The 26467-nt window shown below is 39.6% G+C and overlaps 1 protein-coding gene across 8 annotated transcripts in view; it reads right to left on the bottom strand.

Annotated features, from left to right (window-relative positions):
- Window positions 1-26467, bottom strand: part of SH3D19 (SH3 domain containing 19) — a 230441-nt gene that overhangs the window by 13371 nt on the left and 190603 nt on the right. For 3 of the 8 annotated variants that reach the window (XM_049852784.1, XM_049852780.1, XM_049852781.1), the window contains exons 9-18: window positions 24292-24404; window positions 17103-17164; window positions 15496-15760; window positions 12195-12263; window positions 11877-12017; window positions 7029-7119; window positions 5927-6057; window positions 3358-3416; window positions 812-1014; window positions 324-376 (exon numbers count right to left, since the gene is read on the bottom strand). In XM_049852784.1, coding sequence (XP_049708741.1) covers window positions 324-376; window positions 812-1014; window positions 3358-3416; window positions 5927-6057; window positions 7029-7119; window positions 11877-12017; window positions 12195-12263; window positions 15496-15760; window positions 17103-17164; window positions 24292-24404 — 1187 coding nt within the window. The remainder of the gene's footprint in view (window positions 1-323; window positions 377-811; window positions 1015-3357; window positions 3417-5926; window positions 6058-7028; window positions 7120-11876; window positions 12018-12194; window positions 12264-15495; window positions 15761-17102; window positions 17165-24291; window positions 24405-26467) is intronic. The other 5 variants (XM_049852782.1, XM_049852783.1, XM_049852785.1 and 2 more) reach the window with 4 other exon arrangements.

Genomic DNA, 26467 nt, shown 5'->3' with positions numbered 1-26467 from the left:
CCAAGAAATGCAGGCAACCATGCAAACACTTTCTTTTGGAGAAATGTAGTCAGTTCAACATGAGCCTCTTATAGGATCTCTTTTATGATTTTTCCAGTCATGTCTCCTTCCTAGTTTTCTATGAGGGACTGAATATTTTTCTTACCCATTTGCATGAGCTCTCTATATAATAAAGACATTAACAATCGATTTTATTTATTGCAAATGTTTGCTATATGAATTGAAAAATGATTTAATAATATTTTCACTTGATAGTTATCATTAATATTCCACCAAGAGTTTAAATTTGGCTGTCACTACCATTATCTGTTCAAGCAGCCTACCTGAGAATTTGAACCAGAATCTTCACTTTTGGTCTTTGATGGTACCTTTGAGCCTACATTAAAAAAAAAAAAAAGTCTGTCAGATGTAAGGACCATACAGTATTGGAGAAAAACTGTGGGCAAAGAGTGAAGAGTCTGGAATTCTAGGCTCCGCATGTATTGCGTACGTAACCTTGACCTGGTACTACCCTCTCTGGGCTTGTTCCCTTAACTGTAAAGTGAAGGTAGATATACGTCAGTAAAACTCTACAGTCCATTTTTGTTTAAAAGTCTGTATGATTCTTTGTCATTTCTGAAATGAACCTATTGCTATTTACCAAAAACATAAAAAACCAGCTCCTCGACAGATTATTCCTGTGAGATTAACTAACACAAATTACCATTTAAAAGTAATTTTTCTTTCTACCTTACAAAATATGGCAATATGGATTATGATGCAGCTTTATCCTATTATTTGGTTTATTTGAATTAGGACATGACATACTCACTTAAAACATTTGCACCAGAAGTGGGATGGTCTTCCACAAGTTCCACAAAGTTAAGGGGGAAAACCCCAGTTCTGTCTCGAAGTTCGCCTCTGGCCCACTCCTCATTCACATACTCTTTGATAATAATAATTTCTCCCTCTGAGAAACTTAACTCATCCTTCTGGTCTCCAATATAGTCAAACCGAGCAACACATCTTGGGCCTCTGAACAAAGAAGAACACGTCTGTGGGTTAACTAGAGAGTAATTAACTTTTAAAATGCTCTCGAAGCCTCCATTTGGTCTTCCGGCGAACATATTAGACGTAACTTTGAATTTTCCATGAAAAAGAACAACCTACACTTCTAAATGACAGTCCTTACATTTGAAATAGGAAGCTGTTCACTCAGAAAAGTCAAAGGTCAGGGTCACAGAGTTCATGCAGATTCCACAGAAGCAGCGGGTGGTCTGTTTACACTGCCGTGTCCTTGCATCATCTTTGCTGCATTACCGAATCTCCCCAGTTTCCATGTCTTTGTATCCTCAGGCCATAGCAACCCATGGCCTTGCCTGAACCCTCCTGATCATAAATGTATTCAGTTTAGGAGTGCTAACCCTGAGAATGGAAACCCCAGTGGCGTAATGGTTAAGTGTGATGGCTGCTAACCAGAAGGTCGGCAGTTGGAATCCATGAGGCGCTCTTGGAAACTCTATGGGGCAGGTCTACTCTGTCCTATAGGGTCGCTATGAGTTGGAATCAGCTCGACGTCAATGGGTTTTTTTTTTTTTGGTTAACCCTGAGAATCTCAGGGCAGGAAATCAAACTGCCATGGCAGAAGGCACAGGTATCAGCTGAGCACAGAGAAGATGCTCAATATACATTGAATCAATCAGTGATATAAAAAAAAACCAACCAAACCCACTGCTGTCAAGTCGATTCCAAATCACTGATACACGGCTTTCAAAACTAGGAGAAGGTACAAAAAAAACAGAAACTTGGCATATCATCTCATACCATCTAATCTTGTACCAACACTATTGCTTTTAAAAATGAGTTTTGTATCTCCTTTAAAAAGGCTTTATTTCTGAGAACTAGAATGATCCTTAAATGATATACAATTTTGACTGAAAATAAGATAAAAGCAGCGATAAAACTGCCTCTCGAAGGCATGATTCAATACCAAACCTTTGAGTGGAGGAACACCGGTTTTAGAAAGGAGATGTCAACAGCAATAGGCTAAGGAGAAGCAACTGCCTGAAGAGAAAAGGTTGGTCCTGGCTCCAATCAAATTCTGACTGAAGTCAGGTCAATGGATCAATCTCTATGAAAGCCCACTTTGAATTCAACCTGCTGACATAGTAAATACTGCTTAAAAATAGGAGAAAAGTTGACCCTGAAATAGAGCACAACTGTTTTGGCATCCGAAGTTTCCTTATTTGCGATAACCTTTGCATTTATTTTCTAAAGTCCTCAGGGAACACCTCCTTCTGTCTGACCTATTCAAAGACAGGTTTACAGTCTTCAGCAGGTAGTGAATTCTATTCATTTGCTCATTTAACTACAATATAAAGTTCTACTGTGGCAGTGTTTTAAATCACAAAGGAGCTACAACGATGCATAAAAGGATATATAAATTCACCAAAAGGTCCTCAGACATATAGGCAGACCACACTAACTTTTCCTTTGCTTTCTCCTAGTTCCTCCTGGAAACAACACAGTTTTTATAGGATTTCCATTTCTATAAGGTTTAAACATTTTCCATGACAAAAATATCTGAACCTCCTGGAAATTACTTGGTAGATTAACACCAGAAGGCCAAAATAAAATGCACTGGATGATGTTATGGATTAAATTATGTCTCCCCAAAACATGTGTTGGAGTCCTGACCCCATACATGTGGGTGTGATCCTACTTGGAAATAGGGTTTCCTTTGTTATGTTGATGAGGCCATCAGTGTAGGGTGTGTCCTAAGCCCAATCATTTCTGAGTTATAAAAAGAGCAGATGAGATGAAGAAGAAAGCACAAGCTGGAAAGACAGACCTCACATGAAGTCTGTCAAGGAACTGAGCAACACTGGGGCTACAGAAGTTGAGACAAGGATCTTCCCCCAGAGCAGACAGAGAGCAGGCCCTTTTCCCTAGAGCTGGTGCCCTGAATCCAGGCGTCTAGCTTCCTCAACTGTGAAAAAACGCATTTCTGTTCTTCGAAGCCACCCACTTGTGGTATTTCTGTTACAGCAGCACTTGGAAACTGAGACACATGACAAAACCATCTCTGCTCAAGCTGAGACCAGGCTGTGGGAACCGTCGGATGGATCCCGTGTGTTGCTCTCTATATGTCCTGCACTGATATGGAGAACTTACACTTAGCTTCTACCAGCATGGTGCACTTTCATCAGAATTTTAATTCTCTAAGGCTTTGTAAACAAGCAAACTTTCCCTCATAATTAAAAAGACACACTGTGAATCTGAATAATCACACATTTGAAGTGTTTAAGCTCGGTAATTCTTTATGATATAAGTACTCACTCCTTCATATTTTATGGAAAAGAACCCAAATAAACTTACTTAACACAATGAGATGAAGTTGATTCTCTTTTCTCATTTCCTCCTTCTGGAATATCGATCTAGGAGAGACAAAAATCAAGGGATCAACCGTATTTTTTTCAGAGTTTAGTGAGATACATTTAATGTTAAGTGATAAAGAAATCCCTGGGTGGCATAAATCACTAACATTCTCAGCTGCTGACCTAATGGCTGGTGGTTCGAGTCCACCCAGATGCCCTTTGAAGAAAGGCCTGATGATCTAAAAAAAGATCTACTCCCCCCTAAATCAGCCATTGAAAATGCCATGGCACACAATTTTACTGCGATACACGAAGTTGCCATTAATTAGGGCCAACTTGATGGTCAACTGGTTTACTAGGAAACACATCACTGAAATCAGCTAGTTTAGCTGGGTGTTAAACCTGATTAAGTAGTACCATGTTAACAAGGGGTCTTACCCTGAATTTTGGTTTTGAAAAAATTTCCTAACTGTGATGCTGCCTTCCTCATGTAGCCAATTAGACCTTCTTTTATTTGCTGGAACAAGCACACTGATATCATTCTACTGCTGACTGAGCTTTCTCTATCCCATGTCTTCCAAGTTGAAAACGGGAGACGAGAAGGACTTGATACAGCAACTGGGCTTGGGCATTTGTGCCATACACATCCATACCATCACATCTACTCCAGTGTGGGGAGAATTCTACAATACTTCCCTGAACCTCCAAAAAAATTTTAATCTAACTTGTAGATTCTGTCCTTATTCATAACTATGAAACACCTATATTTTTTCCTTCGATGTGACTACAGAAGGAATACTTAGTGAGCATCTACTAAGGGGCAAGCACTTTATATAATATCTCATGGACAAGTTTCAGCAGAGCCGGGGTGTATAAAATATTTGGCCATGACACATGCAGTCTGAAAATCACTTAAGGCTTTCAAGTTTCTATTAAACAAATCAGTGGCTTCTTGATGAATTCTAGAAGTTTGACATTTTAAAACAATTTTTTAAACTTGTGGGCTCAGAAATAACACTTATACCAATACCGTGGCAAATTCAGTGTGATTGATTTCAGTGTGGTAATTGCACTTTTAAAAGTACTGCTACATTGGGCAGAAGAAAAATGAGGAACGGTGCTAAAACTAACGTTATTCTTAATATTAATTTAAAGAGTGTGGCTGATTTCTCCAAAGAATCAGGGCATATATACACTGGACAATTTTTAAGATCCGCATTTTTGTTTTAATCTAAGAGACTCAAACTCATTTGTATTTGAAAAATAGAGGTTCCACTGTTATACCTGTTTTCTAAGCTTCTGGTGTAATGGAAAATTATTTGCTTTTTCTCCCAAATAAGCTGTTAATGCTCAACTATTTAAGTTGGCTTTACTGATATTTTCCCGTATCAGTAAGTTATATCAGGGACAGAGCCGTATACTCTTCCTGTTGATATAAATGTTCAAGCAGCAGTCTGATCTCATCTCTATATTTCACAGCCACCTGAGCTTAGCACTTAGGGACCATTATACTGGTGTACTTCCATAAGTTAGGTGGTGATGGTGTATATAACATTCTGATGTTTTAATATAATCTTTCTCACTCAGATTTGAAATTATTTTGTGAAAAACCATTAATGGACCACCAGCTCCAATAAAAGTAGTATTTCCAAATATTTATGTATTTGTATACGCAGATGGGGATTGAAAGGATGAAAGAAACCAAAAAGAAAGTGTACTCCAAAGCAAACAAGAAGTGGTGCCATAACCTCAGAGAACATTTTTTTGTTTAATTGTACTTTGCATGAAGGTTTACAGAACTAGCTTCTCATTAGACAGTACACACATTGTTTTATGACACTGGTTAACAACTCCACGACATGCCAACACTCTCCCTTCTAGACCTTGGGTTCCCCATTACCAGCTTTCCTGTCTCCTCGTCCTAGCCCCTGGGCTGGTGTGCCCCTTTAGTCTTGTTTTGTTTTATGGGCTTGTCTAATCTTTGGCTGAAGGGCAAACCTCAGGAGTGACTTCATTATTGAGCTAAAAAGGTGTCCGGGGGCAGAGAACGTTTCTTAAGGGAAAATTTATTGTGTTATTGTTAGCTGCCATCAAGTCAGCCTCAACTTATGGTGACCCCATGTACAATGGAATGAAACACCGCCTGGTCCTGAGCCATCTGCATGATTGGCTGAGGATTGGAGTGTTGTAATCCATAGGGTTAAGGACAGTTTAGGATCATTTAATTAATTTTTACAAAATGTGTCAATGAATTAACATATATCCTTAAGTGACTGAAAATCCTCCAAGAACAGTTTTTTCACCAACAGAAAAAACTGTTTTTTGTCTTATGATTTCAGACACATTTAGACATTAAGTTCCCATACCCCATAATATGATAATAATTAACCATTACCTATTTGAACAAGACTTTATTTTTTGAATTTTCCAAATACCAAATGGATTAACGAAAGAGAAAACTAGAATCCAAGAATCTAGACTTCTGGTTATTTTTTCCAACCTGCAAGCCACACTGATCCCACTCCCCTCTTTCACTGAACATATGACCAACTAAAACAAACACAACTCACAATTACTTTGACGTAGTTGGCAGGAAATAGACCAGTCTGGTTTCTACATTTCCCTCTGTACCAATCTGTATCTACTTTTTCCAGAAGATAAACAATTTCTCCAGGAGTGAGGTTCAAATCATCGCCTTGCTCTGTAAAATAAAATTATAATTACATATGATAAATTATCTTGATTGCAGATTTGATTAGAGCAGAGCACAAAGTAGCGTTGAGTTCTGTCCACTGAGATACAGTATGTTTGACTGATTCTGGGAACCGATTATACTAATCAAATTGATTTTTAAAAAATGCTATTTGTTTTTGGGTATATTGTTATGATCTCCCTTTTATAAGACCAATTTAGATACATTTACCATCTGCTGATTTATGAGAAATGGTAAAAATAAAAACATTGTGTTGGCAATGATTCCTACTGTGCCAATATAAACAAACCCCTTGCTGCCAGTTTTACTGAATACACACTGAACAACTGAAAGGGCTTTATAAACATGGTATAATATTCGTATCATTATTCTCAATCATGCTTAGAAATCATTTCAACTTGAAAATATAACTAAGGGAGTACGTACTATATAGCTCTTTAGCAAGTAAATTTACCCACACTAAAATAAAAATCAGTCTACCAAGTACATTAAAAAAAAGTTATAAATAACTCAGGTTATTTATTAAAGTTAATGATTACCAAACAAATTTCTATTTTAATCTCATACTCAGAGTAGCCGAAATATGCATGTCAGTTTGACAACTCTTAGGATACAAAAACTTTACTTATTAAATCAGAATTAATTTCAGTGGAGTTGTGAATTGGTACCTACTGTTCTGAAAGAATTTAAAAGTCTGTAATTGGTAGGCAATTGATTTATTTGTAAGAGAAACCATTCTCTAGCTCTGAGAGTCTCAAAGGCAAGGGTATGCAGCTAAGCCCTCTGGAATGCTGGGTGCAATCAACCCTTCCAGAAGTCTGAGTGATGGATAATATGACCTCTTCAGTCTAGGACTCTGTAGGCACAGAAATGAAGGAGGATGGCCTTGAGACACTGAACCAGGGAGGATGCCTCTTCCTGGATTTTAAGGTTCTACTGCTTTTTATTTACGTCCTTACCTGCTGGAAAATCATGAAGAACAACAGCGTGGGGAGCACTACTGTCAACAGGCTTCTGAGAGTGGCTTGGATCCTTAGGGAGGAAACAGGGCTGTGAACGAAGTGTGCAGGATGGAGGCTGGATTTATTATTCACTCTGAGACCAATTTCTTTCACTTAAGTCCTCTGTACATAATTACATTAAAAGTACAAGAAGCAAACCACACAGCTGGGCCAAATATGGGAATCATTATCAAGTTGAGAAGGAATGTATTCTCACCAAGGGAGGACAGAAGTAACTCTCAATTATCGACATTCTCTTTTTTTTTTTAACCAAGAGAGTAAAATAAAAGTAACTTACTTGCTTAACCTTTTTTTTTTTGTTTCTTTCGCTTTGCTTTTTAGTTTTTAACAGTACCTAGTCTACCCAGAAGTAGTGGCTTTTGACATTTTTCCATTTCGAGGGTGGCTTTTTCCTTAAGCTGTGACCAGGACTAAACCTGGAGGATACAGCACTGAAAGGTGTGTCTTCATTAGGATGGGAAAAGAAGAAAGCTCTGTGATTTATGTTCTTGCGTTTCGTAATGAGAGGAGTTTAATGAATTTCCACGAAAGGATAATTCGCAAAAAGTAAAATTCATTTCATTTATTACTATTTAACTGAATGCCTTCTCACAACACTAACTCCCATGCCTGGCCTGAGTTTTCTATCTAATCTGAATGGTTTATTTAGCGCTAATTCTACGTAAATTAACAAAGAGAATTCAATATTCTCTACTCATCCAGCCAACTGCCTAAATTGGCTAGAAGAAAGGGTAAATTTGAAGAGTGCTCCTTTCTTATTGAAAGCAGTTGTTATTCTTAGTTTCTCTGTATAAAACGACAGGCTTAGCCACACCACCATCATCGTCATCAAGTCTACTGAAGGACAGTATTATTTGCAGTTACAACTTAAAACTCTTCAACACTGGCAAACCTGTGAAATAAATGGAGGCAGATTTTTGTGCCCCATCATCTCCTTCAATGACTCTTGTCCCTTTAGGGGCATCTAACACTTCTCTTCCTCTGTCCCCTCCCCTGGTCATGCTGCACCCTCCTGATCAGACCCACTGCGGATGATGGTCCACTTTGTGGTTTCCACTGCAGTACCTTTACTCAAGATCTTTTCTGAATCTCACTGACTCTTTCAACCAGAATTCACTTGTGGAGGCGTGCTACCTTCCCTCAAGTTATGTAAACTGAAATACTAACTTACATCAAAGAGTAATAGCTGATGGCGGCTTACTATATTAGCTTACCAAGTGTTACCAATTGAACTGTGCCCCCTTAAAAGATGTGCTGAAGTTCTAACCCCTCTACCTGTGAATGTGACCTTATTTGAGGAAAGGGTTTCTTTGATGTTGACGAGGTCACAACAGAGCAGGGTGAGTTCTAATCCTGTATGACCAGTGTTTTACAAAAGGAGAGAAGAGGCACAGAAACAGAGTCATATAGAACGAAGATCCATTTGAAGATACATGTCCAAGTCATGGAATAACAAGAGGTGCCTGGGGCTACCAGGAGCTGGAAGAGTCAAGGAAGGATCTTTCCCTAGGTGGACAGAGAGGATGGCCCTGGCGACGCCCTGCTGTTGTACCTTCGGAACTGTGAGAAAATAAATTTCTGTTCTTTAAAGCTACCTGCTTTGTGGTATTTTATTACAGCAGTCTTTGGAAACTAAGACATCAAGGTAACATAAACATTTTCTTAGGGATTGGTTAGTACTTTTCCCTAATTAAGTTAGCCATGTGGGAATTTTAGGAATTGTGGAAAGAACTTGGAAATATTTTATACAAATTATTATTTATATAATGTATTATATGTGTGTAAGCGGGGGTTTAACTTTTTTTTGGATTTACTCATCTGTGGAGAAAGAATGATTATCTAATAAATGATGTTAGGATGGATGGCTATCCACTTGGAAAAAAATGAATTCAGAGACCTACATCACACCAAACACTAACATGAATTACAGATGGATTAAAGATCTAAGCATAATCACGAAGGGCAGGGGGACGGTGGCTCTTGTCCCCCAGTTACAGTTTCCCTTCTTCGCCTTCATGTATTGATATCTCCGGCCACGCTCCTCATCAGCCTGGCCTGGCAGGTAAAGGGCGAGAGGGACAGGTTGGACAGGCTTGTCCACAAGGGGTCAGTACAACTCAGGCCACACCATCAGGGTGTGTATCTATCTGGTAGGTCCATGTAATACATTTCAAACCTCTTTTCAATATGAGTATAATTGTTAACACAAATGGGTAATAATATTTATTGTTCACTCACTATGCGTGACTGTTTCAAATATCTTGTATGCATTAGTTCATTCAATTTTTTTAAACATCTTTATTGGGATATAATTCACATAACATAAAATTCACCCATTTAAAGTGTATAATTCAATGGTTTTAGTGTATTCACAGAGCTGTGAAACCATCAACACAATCTAAGCTTAGAACACTTTTACCACTCCAAAAGAAACCTCGTACCCATCAATGGTCATTCCCCACCCCCAGCTCTAGACAACCACTAGCCTACTTTGTGGTATTTTATTACGGCAGTCTTTGGAAACTAAGACATCAAGGTAACATGAACATTTCCTTAGGGACTGGTTAGTACTTTTCCCTAATTAAGTGAGCCACGTACATCTGTGGATTTACGTATCTGGACGTTTCATGTAAACAGAATATACGGTATGTCACTTAATTCTAAAAACAATTCTGTGGGGACTTGTATCTATTTCACACATTAAAAAAATGAATGTGGTACATACACACAATGGAATATTATTCAGCCATAAAGAGACATGAAATCCTGATGGATATTATAACATGCATGAGCCTTGAAAACATGCTGAGCAAAGTAGGCCAATCACAAAAGGATGAATATTGTATGATCTCACTTATAAGAGATATCTGGAATAGGAAAATGTCTAGAGACCAAAGTTTATTAGTGGTTACCAGGGGCGGAGGGGGGACGGTCACTAATTAGGAAGCAGTGAGTTACTGTTTACGGTGACAGAAAATGTGCCAGTAATTACTGGTGAGGGTTGCACATGATCAGTGTAATTCATGTCACTCAACTGCACACATGGAAAACGCTGAATTGGCAAATATTGTGTTATACATATTTTTACAAAAAAAAAAAAGTTTAGAAAGGTTAAATAATTGCCTAAGGTGGTGGAAGAGGTGGTCAAACCCAGCTCCATGAAACCCAAGTCTGCTCTTCACCACGCACAACACGACAAGCTCCTACTTTCCCTATCATCTGTCCAATGCAACCTCAACTGATAATGTTCAATATGCTCTGTCTACTAGGTCAAGGGAAAGTATAACACATTTTAGAAATCGTTACCTTAAAATTAGGCTTTCAAAGTAGCTTGGGTGGCGCAAGCATTTTTCGAAGGGTTGCTAACCTAAGGTTGGTGGTTAGAACGACCCAGCGGCAGTGTGGAAGAAAGTCTGAGGAACTGCTTCCATAAAGATTACAGCCAAGAAGACCCTATGGAGCAGTTCTACTCCGTCATACATGGCGTCGCCATGAGCTACGGGCCAACTCAACGGCAGCTAACAACGAATGCCTTGTATGATGTAACTGGGATTTAAAATAAACAAATACTAGGCTTTCAAATAAATTTCATTTTTTTCTAAAAAACGTAACGATAGCCATCAGCCCAGATGCCTAAGAGAGGCTTAATTTCAGGATCACCAGTAGCTGGCCGTTGGAGGCCAACTCTCTGCAAGTCTACAGTACAAGATGAGTAAGGGAATGTTTAAAGTGGAAAAAAAAAAAAAACAACTTTGGACTGCTATAAAAGAATAATTTCTCATTTCTTTTTATTTCTTATTTTATGGAAAGGAAAACTTTTTGGCAGTATACCTCCCCCTATTACTCCTCAGTGTGTCCTGAGAGAAAGGACAGCTAGGATGGCTGGACAATGAGTACAAGAAGGAATTTCCCTGTGTGCAGCAGGATGAGAATTTTCAGTATCCCAGCTGTACTAGCTTAACAACCTACCTTCTCTGCTCTCCAAAATATCAGCTTTCAGCTTCTTAGCTACCTTCAAAAGATAAATTGCCTTCTCAGAAGAAAGAATGGGACTAGAGTATAAAAAATAGGATGAATGGTGAACCAGGTTATTTTACTTGGGTTAAATGATGGGTGGGTGTTATTTTTCACATTTGCTACGTTAACTGATAGTGAACATTTAACTGGGTAACTTAGGAAGTTCTTTGAAAAACATATCCCTACAAATTTCTCAATGGCATTTTTCTTGCTAAACAAACAATCTTCAATAATCATTGTATTCTCCAAGGATCCACAAATTTGTCAGGCCCAAATTGTGACTTGCATTGTTGGATTACATTTCATTATTTTATGAGCTGTAATCAGAGAAATTAGGTTTACCCTAAGTTTAAATCTTAAAGGGGTATACTTTTTACAGCAGACTTAGCAATTACAGGGCTCTCTTTTAAAGTAATTATCCATTCTGCTAGGAAACTAATCTCTGGCACTTTGGTAAACATGTTTACATTATTTAAAAAGTAAACAGAGCTCACAGTTGAAAATTAATGACCAAGTGTCTGGTTGCTCTAAGTCAGCATGATATGAGGCAAAACACCAGGTAGCCACTCTGTGTACCAAAGTGATTAGTATGGTGGTGGCAAGTACCTTAGAAGTAATTTATTCTCAAAATGGATAAAACGCAACTGTAATTTTTACTCTGGTTAAAATAAATGTCCTAATAAAAAACTGCAGATGAGATATAATTAATAGCTCTATGAAATGTGCCATCCTGTGTGATCTGAGGGCTGTACAATATTAATCCCTTACTTTTTGTCTATTTGGAAGAGGTTCATCAAGTGGGGTGATAATCTTCAGCTGAGACAGGTGAACTCTGCCAGTATCTTCTCCCTTTTGGCATTCCAAGTAATTATTTTCAACCCGCTTCAGCAACACAAGTACGTCCCCACGCTGTAAAGGTACAATACCACTCTCTGAAGCAATTATTATTTAATAAAACATTATTACTTTTTATCTTTTTTTTTTCACATTTTAATCTTTGGAGCCTAAAGCATTTAATAATGTGTAATAGAAGTAAGAGAGACCGGCGATATTTTACATTAGTCAGTAAAGAAAGCCCTACTTTACCTTACAAGAGAGTTCTCTGGGGTTTTCCGAGACAATGTCTTCATTGGCAATTCCATGAGGCACGGACAGCTTAAACGCAAACCAATAAAAGGATTATTCACGATCAAATAACCTCCTCATAAACTGCCGGGCGTTCGAGGATTTGGCATGTATGCTTAAATGCCAACTCCTCCAACAGTTAAACTCTTCATCAGTCTTCCTCATGCTCTAGAGCTAGTGTTGCCTGCCATTTTGTGTGGATACTAAAAGCTCATGGATACCAGGTTGAATGTGGCATCAAGTTCCCTTCAGCAACCACAACTGGGACGCTCCATTCTACAGGGTAGGGCCCCTCAAGTCCCCTGGGCACCTGAGGCATAAATGCTCAGCACCTGACCTCAGTCAGTCAAGGCGCGTCTTTAATACAGGGCCCTCACCTTCTGCCTTTTGAAGGCCGACGGGAGACTGAAGGCCTCCCTGTAGTGCTTCACTGACTGCTCCACTGGCCTTGAATCTTACCTTCTCCCACAGTCGCTCTGATACCAAGCATCAAGTTAAACACCTAGCCCCTGCCACTTCTTGGTCCACTCAGCTCAGTCTGACCTTATTTTTCGTATTGTCATGGACTGAATTATGTCCACCCAAAAATGTGTGTATCAACTTGGTTAGGCCATGATTCCCAGTATTGTATGGTTGTCCTCCATTTTGTGGTTGTAATTTTATGTTGAAAGGATTAGGGTGGGATTGTAACACCATCCTCACTCGTCACCTTCCTGATCCAAGGTAAAGGGTGTTTCCCTGGGGTATGGCCTGTAGCACCTTTTATCTCTCAAGAGATAAAAGGAAAGGGAAGCAAGCACAGAGCTGGGGACCTCATACTGCCAAGAAAGCAGCACAAGGAGCAGAGCGAGTCCTTTGGACACAGGGTCCCTGTGCCCGAGAAGTTCCTTGACCAGGGGAAGCCTTCATCCAGAGCCCACAGAGAGAGAAAATCTTTCCCTGGAGCTGACGCCCTGCATTTGAACTTGTAAACTACTAGACTGTGAGGAAATACATTTCTCTTTGTTAAAGCCATCCACTTATAGCAGCACTAGATGACCATGACACATATCTACACCCTGCCCTGGCCAGGTGACTTGGTACCTTGCCTTGGTTGGTTTTAGCTGATCAGTGTAGGCCAGAAGACTTACACAATATGAAAGGCATACACAGGAAATGTGATCACGCAACCTTGTCCCAACAAGGAAAGGGAGGTTGCCTGGGCCCGAGAATCACCCAGGAGCACAGGTGCAGAGTACAGGGTGTGGCCCTTTAAGGCTGGGTTGGGTGGTGCTGCTTCCCAGCATCAAGGTCACAGTCCCAAGGTTCCCACTGTATCCAGATTCTCGGCAAGGTTTACCCATCTGAGGCTAGCAATTTAAGGGTAGGATTGAGTGCCCTTGGGTCAATTTTTGGCTCATAGTGACCCCATGTGACAGAGTAGAACTGCCCCCTAGGGTTTCCTAGGCTGTAAATCTTTACTGGAGCAGATTGCCCAGTCTTTCTCCCACAAGCTGCTGGGTGGGTTTGAACCAACAACATTCAGGTTAGTAATTGAGTGCTTAACCGTTGCACCGCCAGACCTCCTTAATGATAGGGTAACCATGGAAAAAATGGGGGATTTAAGGAATTATTTCATAAAGAGACCTATCACTTGAAATCCACCATCATTTTATTAATTTCATATGTGCTTTATTGACATTCTACAGCAATGCTAAGAACCATCAGTGAAATCTGTTCCCCCTGAATGTGGCTCTGGACAGGGTACCTGGCTCATCATTAGTACACAGCATACATCAGCTACAATTTTTATTTTTTGAGTAATCTATCCCCAAATGCACCCTGCATTTTAGCACTGGATCTTTATCTGTTTAAATGAATATGAGTATATGTGAATATACCACCCCTTATTTGTCCATTTTTTTAAATTTATTTGTCCATTGTCACGGATTGAATTGTGTCTCTCAAAAGTAGGTGTTGTAAATCCTAACCTCTATGCTTGTGGTCATAATCTCATTTGAGAATGGGCAATATTTGTTATGTTAATGAAGCAGGCTTGTGTAGGGTGTGTCTTGAGTTTTTATGTCTCTTTTGAGATATAAAAGTGATTAAACAAGCAGAGATGAGAGAGTATAGCCACCACGCCACATGCAGAATACCAAGGATCCAACAGAGAGAAAGCCTTCCCCTAGAGCTGGCGCCCTGAATTCGGATTGCTAGCCTCCTAAACTGTGAGAAAATAAGTTTGTTTGTTAAAGCCACCTATTTGTGGTATTTCTGTTATAGTGCACCAGATAACTAAGACACCCTTCTCTAACGAAGATTAAAAAAAACAAAACAAAACAAAAACCTAAGTGATTTAAGGTGAAAACAATTTCTGAGATCAATTACAGAAATGTAGAAGAATATTAAATTATTAACTGCAACTCTTGTTAAGAGCCACTCTGCCATATAGTTGTTTAAGAAGTACAAATAGACCTATCCTCCGTATCATTTTTATCTGTTTTAGATTTTACCAGGCTAACCCGACTGAAGTAGACACATATCAACTCTAATTTTCAAATATGGGAAATGGAGACAAAGCTTTAAGGTCATACCAAAAAACAAACCACACCCAGTGCTGTCAAGTCGATTCCTACTCATAGCGACCCCATAGGTCAGAGTAGAACTGCCCCATAGAGTTTCCAGGGAGCGCCTGGCGGATTCGAATTGCCAACCCTCTGGTTCACAGCTGTAGCACTTAACCACTACGCCACCAGGGTTTAAAAACTCTCAAGGAGAACAAAATTAATATCCAAACTATCTCAATTATTGATGAAAACTTCTTAATGGTAACTATTAAATAACTATTAAATGGACCATGATAATTAGGCTGAAGAAAGGGGAAAATGAGGAAAAACCATCCATCTCAATAAGAACTAACTTTCTACTTCATCTTAAAGTTTACTCAGTGGCAAGGTAGCAACAGTAAACTATAATATCTGTCAGAGTTATTCCGATTGGGATACTCTACCGGGTAGGATTTTTCAGAGTTTCTGCTTGGTCAAGCCAGACAGCAGGTCACAACCCGTCTGCCCTGTTTCCCTCACCTATATTTCTCCTAATAATGAAATCCTATGTTAAAAACATAGGTTTGATTATAGCCTACTTATCTAACACAATCTTGGGGGCAGTGGCAATTCCACATTAGTTTCGTTGTCTTTTTCTAAAGAAAGTGCTATCTTATACACACATTCTTGAGAATAAACCTCTTGACCATGAATATTTTTAAAGCTAAACTTACCATGTATTTCCTGTAGAGAGGGTGTCCTGGTTTGGGTCGAGGGGGTAGCACCGGATCTTGATTTTTTAAGACTTGACTCTTGGCTCTTGAGAGTTCAGATGCCAAGTTACTTTGTTTTTTCTGAAGATCCATGTCAGAAGAGGACCGATTAAAAGGCAGTTTTTTAGAGGATGTTCTGGCTGCAGGAAGTTTGGGGGGAGGTGGTCTCTCAGGGGCCCCCTTGGGAGGAGGTTGTCGAGCTGGTGTGACTTTTCCATTTACAGGTCTGAAAGTTAATGCAGGAACTATGAGTCAGTTTTGACAGGTATGAGCTTCGGTCCTTACACACACACGCGCGCGCGCACACGCGTGCACGTGCGCACACACACACACAGCTTTCTGCTAGTGGAGTAGAATTCACGGAAACATGCAGAGTATGCTGTTTTTGAACAAACGACTGCTGCATTAAATATTTTATTATTAGAGGAAAGGCCACAACGCCCCAGCTTCCCCTTATCTAGCACTAGAGATTCATTAGTTCAAGACAAACAAGTATTTGCTATCATGGGCTCTCCCAGGCCCCATTTGCTCTTAAACACACTATGACTACTTCAGGAAAGTAAGCACTTTCTACCAAAGTCTGAGATGAAAAGCTTGTAAGATACAAGGTATGTGTCTTGTATGTGATTAGAAAGGGAACATCAAAACCCCCTAATATGCGTGTTACAGAAGTTATTATTAAAACCTTAATTTACTAATATAAAGAAAGATGTTTTTGAAAATGAAATAGCACAACTGTTTCTTTGAAAGCCTTTCCATCATTCCTATGATTAAAAAAAAGCTACAACAGTAACTACTTCTGATTGTATCAAAGCCTTTTGTTCGAGGTATAGCTCTGGAGCTGAGAAGGGCAGGTCACCTCTGAGCTCACAAGGCCTGTGTCGCCTTGTCTCCCTTTGGAAATGCCAAAGCCAGGTTGGTCTCTCGTAATGGCGAGGGAGAGAGACAGAGACGAGAGAGACAGAGAGAGAGACACAGAGACAGAGATGAGAGAGACAGAGACAGACAGAGACGAGAAAGGGAGACAGAGAGACAGAGAGCGTGTGTTAATGTATGTTCTAGAAGTGGAGCTGTTCTACTTTTGGGATTGAATCTTTTTGGTTTGTTTTAGGAAAAGGAATACAGATTCATCCGTGGGTGGTACGAATGGCTAACATGCTCAGCTGCTACTAAAAAGATTGCAGGTTCAAGTCCACCGAAAGGTGCCTCAGAAGAAAGGCCTGGTGACCTACGTCCGAAAAACCAGCCACGGAAACCCTGTGGAGCACATTCTGTTCCAACACACACGGGGTTGCCATGAGTTGGAATCGCCTCGACAGCGACTGGAGTATAGACCCATGCTTGTGCTCTGTAAGCTTCTGGACTGTGTTAAAAGGGAAAAGGCTCAGATATTCCACAACTTGTTGTCAGGAGCAGACTATGGGCTAGTGGCCTGCATAAATTCACCAGTTTAATCATCTCATTTAGCTCTAAAAGAAGATCAAAGGCCAAAACTCAGTCTTGGTGAAAGAAAAGAGAGCTGGGTCTCTGGAACGTCATTCATTTTTCTGTTTCGCTCACTTACTTACCTTGGCGGTAACCTGGGGGGCCCTCGCACAGAACTTCCTGCCGGACCAGTGTGATTGGATTCCTGCAAATACCAAAGAATGGAAGAATGTTTTGATAAGGCTACTCTGAAGCCATAGCTTCTCCAGATACATTTTGGACAATTTTTTGGCTGAATTTATAAATAGAAGTGTAGCTGGGTTATGAAAAGTAGCTTAAAAGAGCTTGTGGTCTCAAACAATAACTCATTACCTATTCCCACCTGAATTATCTACAAATGAAATAATGAATTATCTAGACAAATGAAAAGGCCAAGAGGTCTCCTGCTGTGGATCACAGCCTGCATGGTTATACACCCAGAGGATTGGTAAGATATTAGGGGATGATGTTTAAATCATGATAAATTACACAGTAACAATTTAAGCAGGCACCACAACAAATTAAAAAAAAAAAAAAAGGTCTTTATTCATCCCATGATAACACATAAACACGTGCTGCTCCTTAGTTCAAAACCATAGTAAGTGAAGCAGTTACTAATTTGTTTTGAACAGGCAGATCTTGTCACTGGATGGTTTATTTATATGTTGTTTTGAACTGAAAACCAAAAACCCATTGCCGTCAAGTTAATTCCGACTCATAGAGACCCTATAGGACAGCGTAGAGCTGCCCCATAGGGTTTTTCAAGGCTGTAAATCTTTTTTTTTTTTTTTAATATATTTTATTGAGTTTTTGGTGAAAGTTTACACAGCAAGTTAGATTCCCATTTGACAATTTCCACACAAATTGTTCAGTGACAGTTCATTTACCACAATGTGTCAACATTGTCTTTAATTGTGTTCTGTTTGTTTCATTTCCAGTACTCTAGTTTCCCTGCCCCTTTATCTTCCCACCTTCCCTTTTGAGTAACTGCTGACCTTTTGGTCTCACACTGATGGTTTTTAAGTAGGGCACTGATCTGAGAGGTAATAGCCTTTATTTTGTGTGCCACTCTGCTATTTTCCTAAAAGGTGATCAGACGGGATAGGTTCAGTTCTAGGTTTGGAGTATCTCAGGGCAATAGTCTCAGGGAGTCCTCTGTTCTCTACAGTTTGTTTGTCTGACCTTTTTTTTTTTAAATAAGGATTTGAGTTCTGCTCCATATTTTTCTCCCATTCTCTCCGGGACCATCTATTGAGACACCGGTCAGTAGTACAGTCAGTGCTGGAGCTGGACACCATCTAGCTCTTTTGATCTCGGGGCAGATGAAGTAGTGGCTCATGTAGACTTGTCTCTTCTCTGAGCTTCTGGTTCCCTTATTACTATTTTGCTCTTGGAGAGTAGAGATTTTAATTGTGTCTTACATTGCCGCTTGCAAGCTTTTAACACCTCCGAGGCTACTCACTTCATTAGGATGCAGATCATGATTTTTGCAAACCCTGTTAAGCCAATTGACTTGAGTTGTCCCATGAGACTATGGTCTTAAAGGGCTGTAAATCTTTATGGAAGCAGACTGCTGTATCCTTCTCCTGAAGAGCCACAAGTGATTTCCAACCACCAATCTTTCAGTTAGCAACCAAGTGCTTCAACCACTGTGCCACCAAGGCTCCTTGAACTGACACCCAGGGAATAATATTTTTTCAAAACCTCAAAAGGTGGTACATAAAGGAAGCTTAAAGGAGAGCCTGAAAGGAAGGCATGTGTTATGGACTGAATTGTATACCCCAAAGAGATATGCTGAAGTCCTAACCCTTGTACATGTTTGGAAACAGGGTCTTTGATGATCTTATCAGTTAAGTTAATGTGAGGTCATACCAGAGTAAGGTCGGTCTTAATCCAATCCGAGCTTATCAAAGAGAAGAGACAGAAAAGTAGGGCTACTACAACAGCCATGTGAAGATGCATCTACAAGCCAAAGAATTCCTGGGGCTACCAAAAGCTGGGAGAAACAAGAATGAATCTTTCCCTAGAGACTTCAGAGGGGTGCTACAAATGATATGCCCTTGGCTATAAAAATAAATAAATAAATAAGTAAATAACTGGAAGGTTGGTGGTTCGAACCCATGCAGCAGCTCTATGGATGAAAGGCCTGGAGATCTGCTTCCATAAAGACTGTTGTTATTGTTAACCAAAAACAAAAAAAAAAGTTGTTATGGTTAGTTGCTGTCAATTCCAACTCACGGGGACCTCATGTTGCAGAGCAGAACTGCCTCACAGGATTTTCGAGGCTGTGGACTTTTGGAAACAGACTGCCAGGCCTGTCTTCCGAAGCACCTCTGGGTAGGTTTGAACTGCCAACCTTTCGGCTAGTAGTGGAGTGCTTAACCATTACAGTCAAGAAAATCCTATAGAGCAGTTCTACTCTGTAACACATGGAGTTGCCATGAGTCAGAATGGACTTGAGGGAAACGGGTTTGCTCTGGTATGGCTTCAGCAATGGGCTCGAACATGGTAACGACTGTGAGGATGGTGCACGACCTGGCAACTTCTCATTCTGTTTTACACAAGGTCACTATGAGTCACATGACAATAACATGGCCCAGTTGATACACTGATTTTGGACTTCTAGCCTTAAAACTGTGATACAATAAGTTTCTGTCCTTATAAGCCACCCAGTTTGTGGTATTTTATTAAGGCAGCCCAAGGCAACTAATACAGCATGTGAGGGGGAACAGAAAAGGCTCAAGAAAGAGAGGCTTGTACCTTTCCATCAAAGGCATGAGGTGAGCTGGGAGGAAATGTTTTGTAGGAAAGAAGGAAAGAGTAAATGAGGATAATGGGAAAATAAAAGGTGGGAAGAGTTGGAAGAGGAGACTAGAGAAAGGGAAGGGTGGGGATCAGTAGGAAGGTTTCTCTAGGGGAAAGGATTAAAATTTAGCTATCTGAATAAGTATAATACGTGGAAAGTAGTTTCAGATCTTCAGTTGAGTGGGAAATTAAAGAACCTTAAAACTAAAACTTTTGCTTTTTTTGGGGGGGGGGGAGTCTTCATTAAATTCTTCTAATTCTGATTGACTCTCTTTCTTTTCTTACCTTTCCTGCTTTCTAAGTCTGCAACCCTGACACCCAAGGAACAGTATTTCTTCAAGACTTCCTAAGGGGAAAAATGCTAGCCCTTTAAAATTACACTGCATTTTTTTTGTAAAGAGGTTTAACTATAGCTTGAGAATCTTTGGCTAATTTAGACTATTTCTCTCTTTCTCATTTTAGAAACAAGTTAAAATTCACTTCCATGGTTTTTAATTCACACTGAATACGTACAATTTTTCCTTAAATAGCAAAAGATTAATTGCCAATAACTGCAATTACTTAAACATGCTTCATTTTTTTTTTTAAATCCCATTTTTAAAAACGAATTAAGCTTGCCCTTGGAAACTAACGGGTTCAGTTAACGTAGTGAGGCAAGTCACCAGCTCATAAACCATGCAATATTCCTGAATATAATCCATGCCTTATAATTACGCTGCTGCCTATTTTCCCTGACAGATACTGCCATGACATTTGAAAAATTCACTTAATATCTTTAACATTAAAACAGACAGACAAAAAACTCCAAAGACAGGCAGGAACTTTCATTGCCCTTCTCTCAAAGTTGTCGTTGTCGTTGTTTGCTGCTGAGTTAATTTGTACTCATAGCGACCTCATGCGACAGAGCAGAAATGCCTCATGGGGTTTTCTTGGTTGTAATTTTTTTGGTGGAAGGAGCCCGGGTGGTGCAGTGGTTAAGCACTTGGCTGCTAACTGAAAGGTGGGTTCGAACGTACCAGCTGCTCCATGGGAGAAAGATGTGGCGGTCTACTTCCATAAAGATTTACAGCCTTGGATACCCTATGGGGCAGTTCTACCCTGTCCTACAGGGTCGTTAGGAGTCAGAATCGACTCCATGGCAGTGGTTTTTTTTTTGTTTTAATATTGCCAGAAACAAATCACTAGATGTTTCTCCTTTGGAGCTACTAGATGGGTTTGAACCACTAATATTTCAGTTAGCAGCTGAGCACTTAACCGCTGTGACACAAGGGCTCCATTACAGTTGTTAGATATCTTAATAATTAAGGGCAAATTAAAAAATATATAGCTGTATACATTCAACATGGAAAGGTATAAATAATGTAGTATAACAAATACTAATTTTGTACCAAACAGCAGCTGTAGCTCTGAGTGGTGACATTTTTATGAAGGATCTTAAATTTCTTTTTAATTTCCCAATTTTCTACAATGAAGAAATGTTAAAAAAAAAGGCCCATAAATCCATTGCTGTCAAGTCAATTCCAACTGATAACAATGACCCTCTAGGACAGAGCAGAACTGCCCCATAGGGCTTCCAAGAAGCTACTGGTGTGTTTGAACTGCAAAAAAGGCAGTCTGTTTACATTTCCCAGGGATGTTTGGCACGTCTTGGAAAGCACTGCTGTATCTGACATGCTTCAAATACGAAGAATCAGGGCACTGGTTCCTGGAGGAGCCGTTGTCTTGGTGTTTGCTCAGGTCTGGGTTTGTGCCCACGTTCTGCCGATAGTCTCTGGAAGATTATTGATTAGGAGCTTCCTCCTCTTCAATATCCTACACATAACTCGAGCCCTTTGCATCTGCTCTTTGGTAGTCTTTCTCTAGCTTTGACGCCCCTGAACTTTTGGATGTGTTTGGGTAAGCATTTTAGTTCTAGAAGTTGGTTTTTCTACATGTACAGTCCCTGAAGATGCCATCTCTTTGTTTATCTGCATTGGCATGATTTCTTATATTCTATGTAATTTCAAAATAATTCCCCACTTTTGGGGCATATTTTCAAAAGACAGATATTTCTCTTGAGAAGTTTCTTCTGTCTCCAGGAAAGGGTACTACTTCTTTTGTCCTGAATTCAGAATCAGGCACTGCCTTTCTTCCACTTACAGAACGTGCTTCTTCTCACTAGCAGCTTCTGTGTTGTTTCTTTGATTCCTTACTGACTGGGCAGCTTCTCCCACTTCTCTTCCTGCAACTGTCAGCAGCCTCCTTGGGAAACGCCTTGGGAGTCTTGGGTTCCCACAGGGGCAACAGAGCACACAAAGGTGTCTGCTCCTGCTGACAGAATAGTTCCAGTGTTCCTCACCCTGGAGTTTCTTGTCATTCAAACGATGAAAGTGAAGTTAGGCAACTGCAGCCATCTTGTCCTGGATGGAAAGTTCCCGGGCACTCAAGGCTGGAGAAACACTAGAGGGCGTTTGTTCTCAGCCTCTTCAGGAGACAGTTGCCCTACACTCAGGGATCACTAAACTGGTGAAATATTCTTCATGGCCTCTCATCTCAGATTCATTCAGGAACTGCCATTCTCAAACAAAAGGAATTTCTCAGGTGTAGAATTTGACTTTCTGGCCAGGGAAACCTATACGTGGGACTTCAGGCATATCATGTCACTTGTGGGTCTGCTTCCTCCTCTCTCCTTCCTTCAGACTCTGTGTAGACAGAATGCTCTCACTCTCTTTGTTAACAGTGCAGGACAAGATTTTCCTGATGTTTTTCATATGAGATACAAGTGCAATAATGAACATAGTATCCTTCGGATGGTTTTGTTTACTCTAACCTCCTTTTCTTGTTTTTCTAAAATATGAGTGTTGGTTTGAGGACCTGCTTAACACCACATATAATAAAACCCAAAACAAAACCAAACCTGTTGCCCTCCTTCTGACTCATAGCGACCCTAGGGGACAGAGGAGAACTGCCCCACAGGGTTTCCAAGGAGCCGACTGGTAAGTTCAAACAGCCAAACCTTTGGTTAGCAGCCACAGCTCTTAACAGCTGCACCATCAGGGCTCCCCACATATGATAATGCCTAATATTTCAACAGAGATTTATAGTTTACAAAACCCTTTATCTTTATACCTTCTTGCTTTTACAACCCTTTGAGAGTAGAAGCCAGTAACCCTCTGAAGCAACATTTCCTCCTTAGAATTTTAGGATTTCCCTATTCAACAATAATATGGTTTGGGCCCTATTATCCTCTTTTGGGCTTTCTCGACCCAGTTTTAATAAAAATTTACTACCAAGTACTTGAAAAGTGATCACTAAATTTTAATTCATGCTACAGGAAAATCTCATTAACTTGATCTCAGCTAATTCAGTTTAAATATCTCCTTCAAAGAAATTTCTCTTCACCAGATGATTTGATACGTTTGCCTGTATAATAAATATTGCTAACACCCAATGTAAAAACTTAGGAAATTTGAACTAAAAATTTGATCCAAAGACTATAAGACTTGGTTTCTTTTGAAAGAAACCAAAGATCTGCCATATGGGAATCAAGGATGTGTAAATGATCTAATTACTTAAAAAAAAAATGAAGACACTGTGTGGAGACTTAAGTAAAAAAATATATTTTAAAACTCTTTGTTATAGATTAAACTGTGTCCCCCAGAAATATGTGCTGTAAATCCCAACATCTATGCATGCTTGTGGTTACAATCCCATCTGGGAATGGGTTGTCTCTGTTATGTTAATAAGGCAAGATTAGGGTAGGGTTATGTTTTGAGTCAATCTTACAAAGTATAAGAAGAGCAGATTAGGACAAGCAAGCAAACTGGTGATGGAGGAAGACAGTCTCCAAGCAACAAGAAAATGGCCCAGGAACAGAACATCAGAAGAGGCAAGGATTTTTCTCCAGAGGCCTTCCCCTAGAGCCTGCACCCTGAATTTTGACTTCTAGCCTCCTAACTGTGAGAAAACAAATTTCTGTTTGTTAAAGTCACCCACTTGTGGTATTTCTGTTATAGTGGCACCAGATAACTAAGACACTCTTGAACCATCATCTATTAACAAGTGCACTAAAAAGCAATATTTTTTAAATTCAAAAACTAAATTTTCCAAATGAATTCTTATCGTAATTATTTTAAGATTATGCCACTAATTGGGCATTTTAAATAAATATTGACAATTTGACTAAAATCTGTTTTCACAAATATTAAAGATTTTCAGAGATTGTCAGTAACCTCATTATCTAGAGGTGTCATTTAAAAGACGTTATTACGTTGGTACAGGAAGAATGATCTTATAACAAAGTGCAATGAATTGGCCTAATTCTTTTGCTCTCTAGGGATTTTTAAAATATTGAACATCACATTAAATAAGCCCACAGAGCTTGAAAATTGGTTTGTAGTAAAGATTTTTTTATCTGACAAGTAGTAATATAATTTAGATGTCAGCTAAATATTTAAATTGAGCACATAGCCTGGTCTTCACCCTCACGCGATTAAAATGGCCACTTACCCAGTTTCTGGCTCTGTCAACATTACTGAGTTTTCCAGAGACTATACTGTAAGTATTTCCAATGGGTTTTTCAGCAGGGAGAGGAGGTGGGCTGTGTGGATCCTCCTGTAAACCTGGAAAAACAGGAATTCATCAATAATTTCTAGTCTTTGGGGATTCCAAATGATGAAATGGTCGCTTTTTGGTTACTTAGGAAAATGGCTATGGAAAAGACCCATACAAAGAATGGAGAGCTAAGCAAAAGAGAAAGAACTCCTAGCAAGCCTCAGGAAATTGATGGGTTGGTAGGCATCAGTTAGTTTTACCGCATGTTTTGTAGAGAGTGAAAATAGTACTGAATCACTGCAAGAGCAGCTGGCTAGCATTTGTTGAAAGCCTTGCTCTCTGTCAGTCATTAAGTTAGGCACTTTACTCACATACATTCCTCCAACCAACATCCATGTGCTAGATCTCTGCTTTTCATTAGCTACCAGCCACATGTGCCAATTTTTTTTTTTACTATGGTGAAAATATACACACCAAAATATTTGTCAATACAACTTTCATTTACAACTCAATGACACTGCTTACATTTTCATGTTGTGCCACCATTATCACTACCCTCTTCCAAAATATTCCACCACTGTTACCATAAACTATGCCCTCCAAACTAAAACTCCCTCTTTCTCCCTCTCTCCTACCTCTGGTAATCATTAATAATCTTTGGTTTCTACATATTTGCTTATTTCATATAAGTGAGATCATACAGTATTTGGCCTTTTGCAACTGACTTATTTTACTCAGCGTAATGTTTTCGAGGTTCATCCATGTTGTGGCATGCATCAGGACTTCATTTCTCTTTAAGGCTGCAAAATACTCCATTGTATATATAGGCCATATTTTGCTTATCCCTTCATCTGCTGGTAAATATTTTGGTTGTTTCTACCTTTTGACTACTTAAAACGTGCTGCAATGCACATTGGTGTATAGGCATATGTGATGATTTAAACTTAAGATTTTAATTAATAAAAATTAAATAAAATTTGATTTTCAGTTCTTTAGTTACATGAGCCCCGTTTTAAATACTCAACAGCCCCATGTGTCTAGTAGCTACCATATTTGACGGCACAGATAAAGAACATATCCATCTCCACAGCAAGTTCTATTAGACAGCGCTACGCTAGGTAACATCTACCCATTTTACAGATGAAGAAACTGAGGCTGAGAAAAAATAAACAAAATACCCTATGCTAGAAATTGCCGGATCATTCTAACAAGGCATATTGCTTCTTAATAGGTGGTACATCCAACCCTCCCTCATCCAAATAATGAAATGTTTTCTAACTGATTAGCCCCAGATCAACAGGCTTGGTACCCTCGATTTAACAAATGATACCTTTATACTCAAACCACATTCTTATTTCTGTGAAAGGGCATTCCTAGCTTGTTTTAAAAAGAAGAAAACAAGATGACTAGATTTAGTTAGTGACAGCTAATTAAAACCTGTATGCAAAAATATGGGAAAAGAGGATGACTGTGACACGCTGAAGCCACCTCTTCCACACCATTTGGCTGGGGCATTGAAAAGAAATGAGAATTTTTCTCTTTCTTTCAAATGAACATTCCCTGATTCTATTTCACATGAAAAACCTACAACAAGAGGATGATTTGTCAGGGCTTCCTGTTTTAGGCACAGACAGGAAAATACTCCCAAAGGGAGGAAAATACTCAGGCCAGCTATTAGGAAGACACTGATCTAGGCAGGTGTTCGTAGTCACAGGCAGGGCTGCTCTGGGAATTAAGACACACACGGGGATATCCCAACTCAGTCGCCATCTGGAAGACTTTCTCTGTGTTGCAGTTTCCTTATTTTTTATAAGGAATAATGAGTCATTTAGGATATATTATTGTGACAAATACTGAAGCATATAAAGGTAATAATATGAAAGTAGAGAGGAAATAACTTCACGGCAGGAAGGGGTACAGGGTGTATCTGGTGTATATGTGTGGGAGGGTGGTAGTGGGGGCTTTCCAATTTTAAATAGTGTGAACAGGGAAGGTCTTACTGAGAAAAGTGGCTTTTGAACAAAGACCTGAAGGAATGATGAGGGAGGGAGCCACGCAGATATCTGAGAAAAGGATAGTCCAGGCAGAAGGAACAGGTACCAAGAGGAAGGAGCTGGAAGGTTCAAAGTAC

Source organism: Elephas maximus, chromosome 13, assembly GCF_024166365.1.
Source record: "Elephas maximus indicus isolate mEleMax1 chromosome 13, mEleMax1 primary haplotype, whole genome shotgun sequence".
NCBI classification, from domain to species: Eukaryota; Metazoa; Chordata; class Mammalia; order Proboscidea; family Elephantidae; genus Elephas; species Elephas maximus.
The sequence above is the reverse complement of the archived record's forward strand: the minus strand, read 5'-3'. Positions and strand labels throughout refer to the sequence as shown.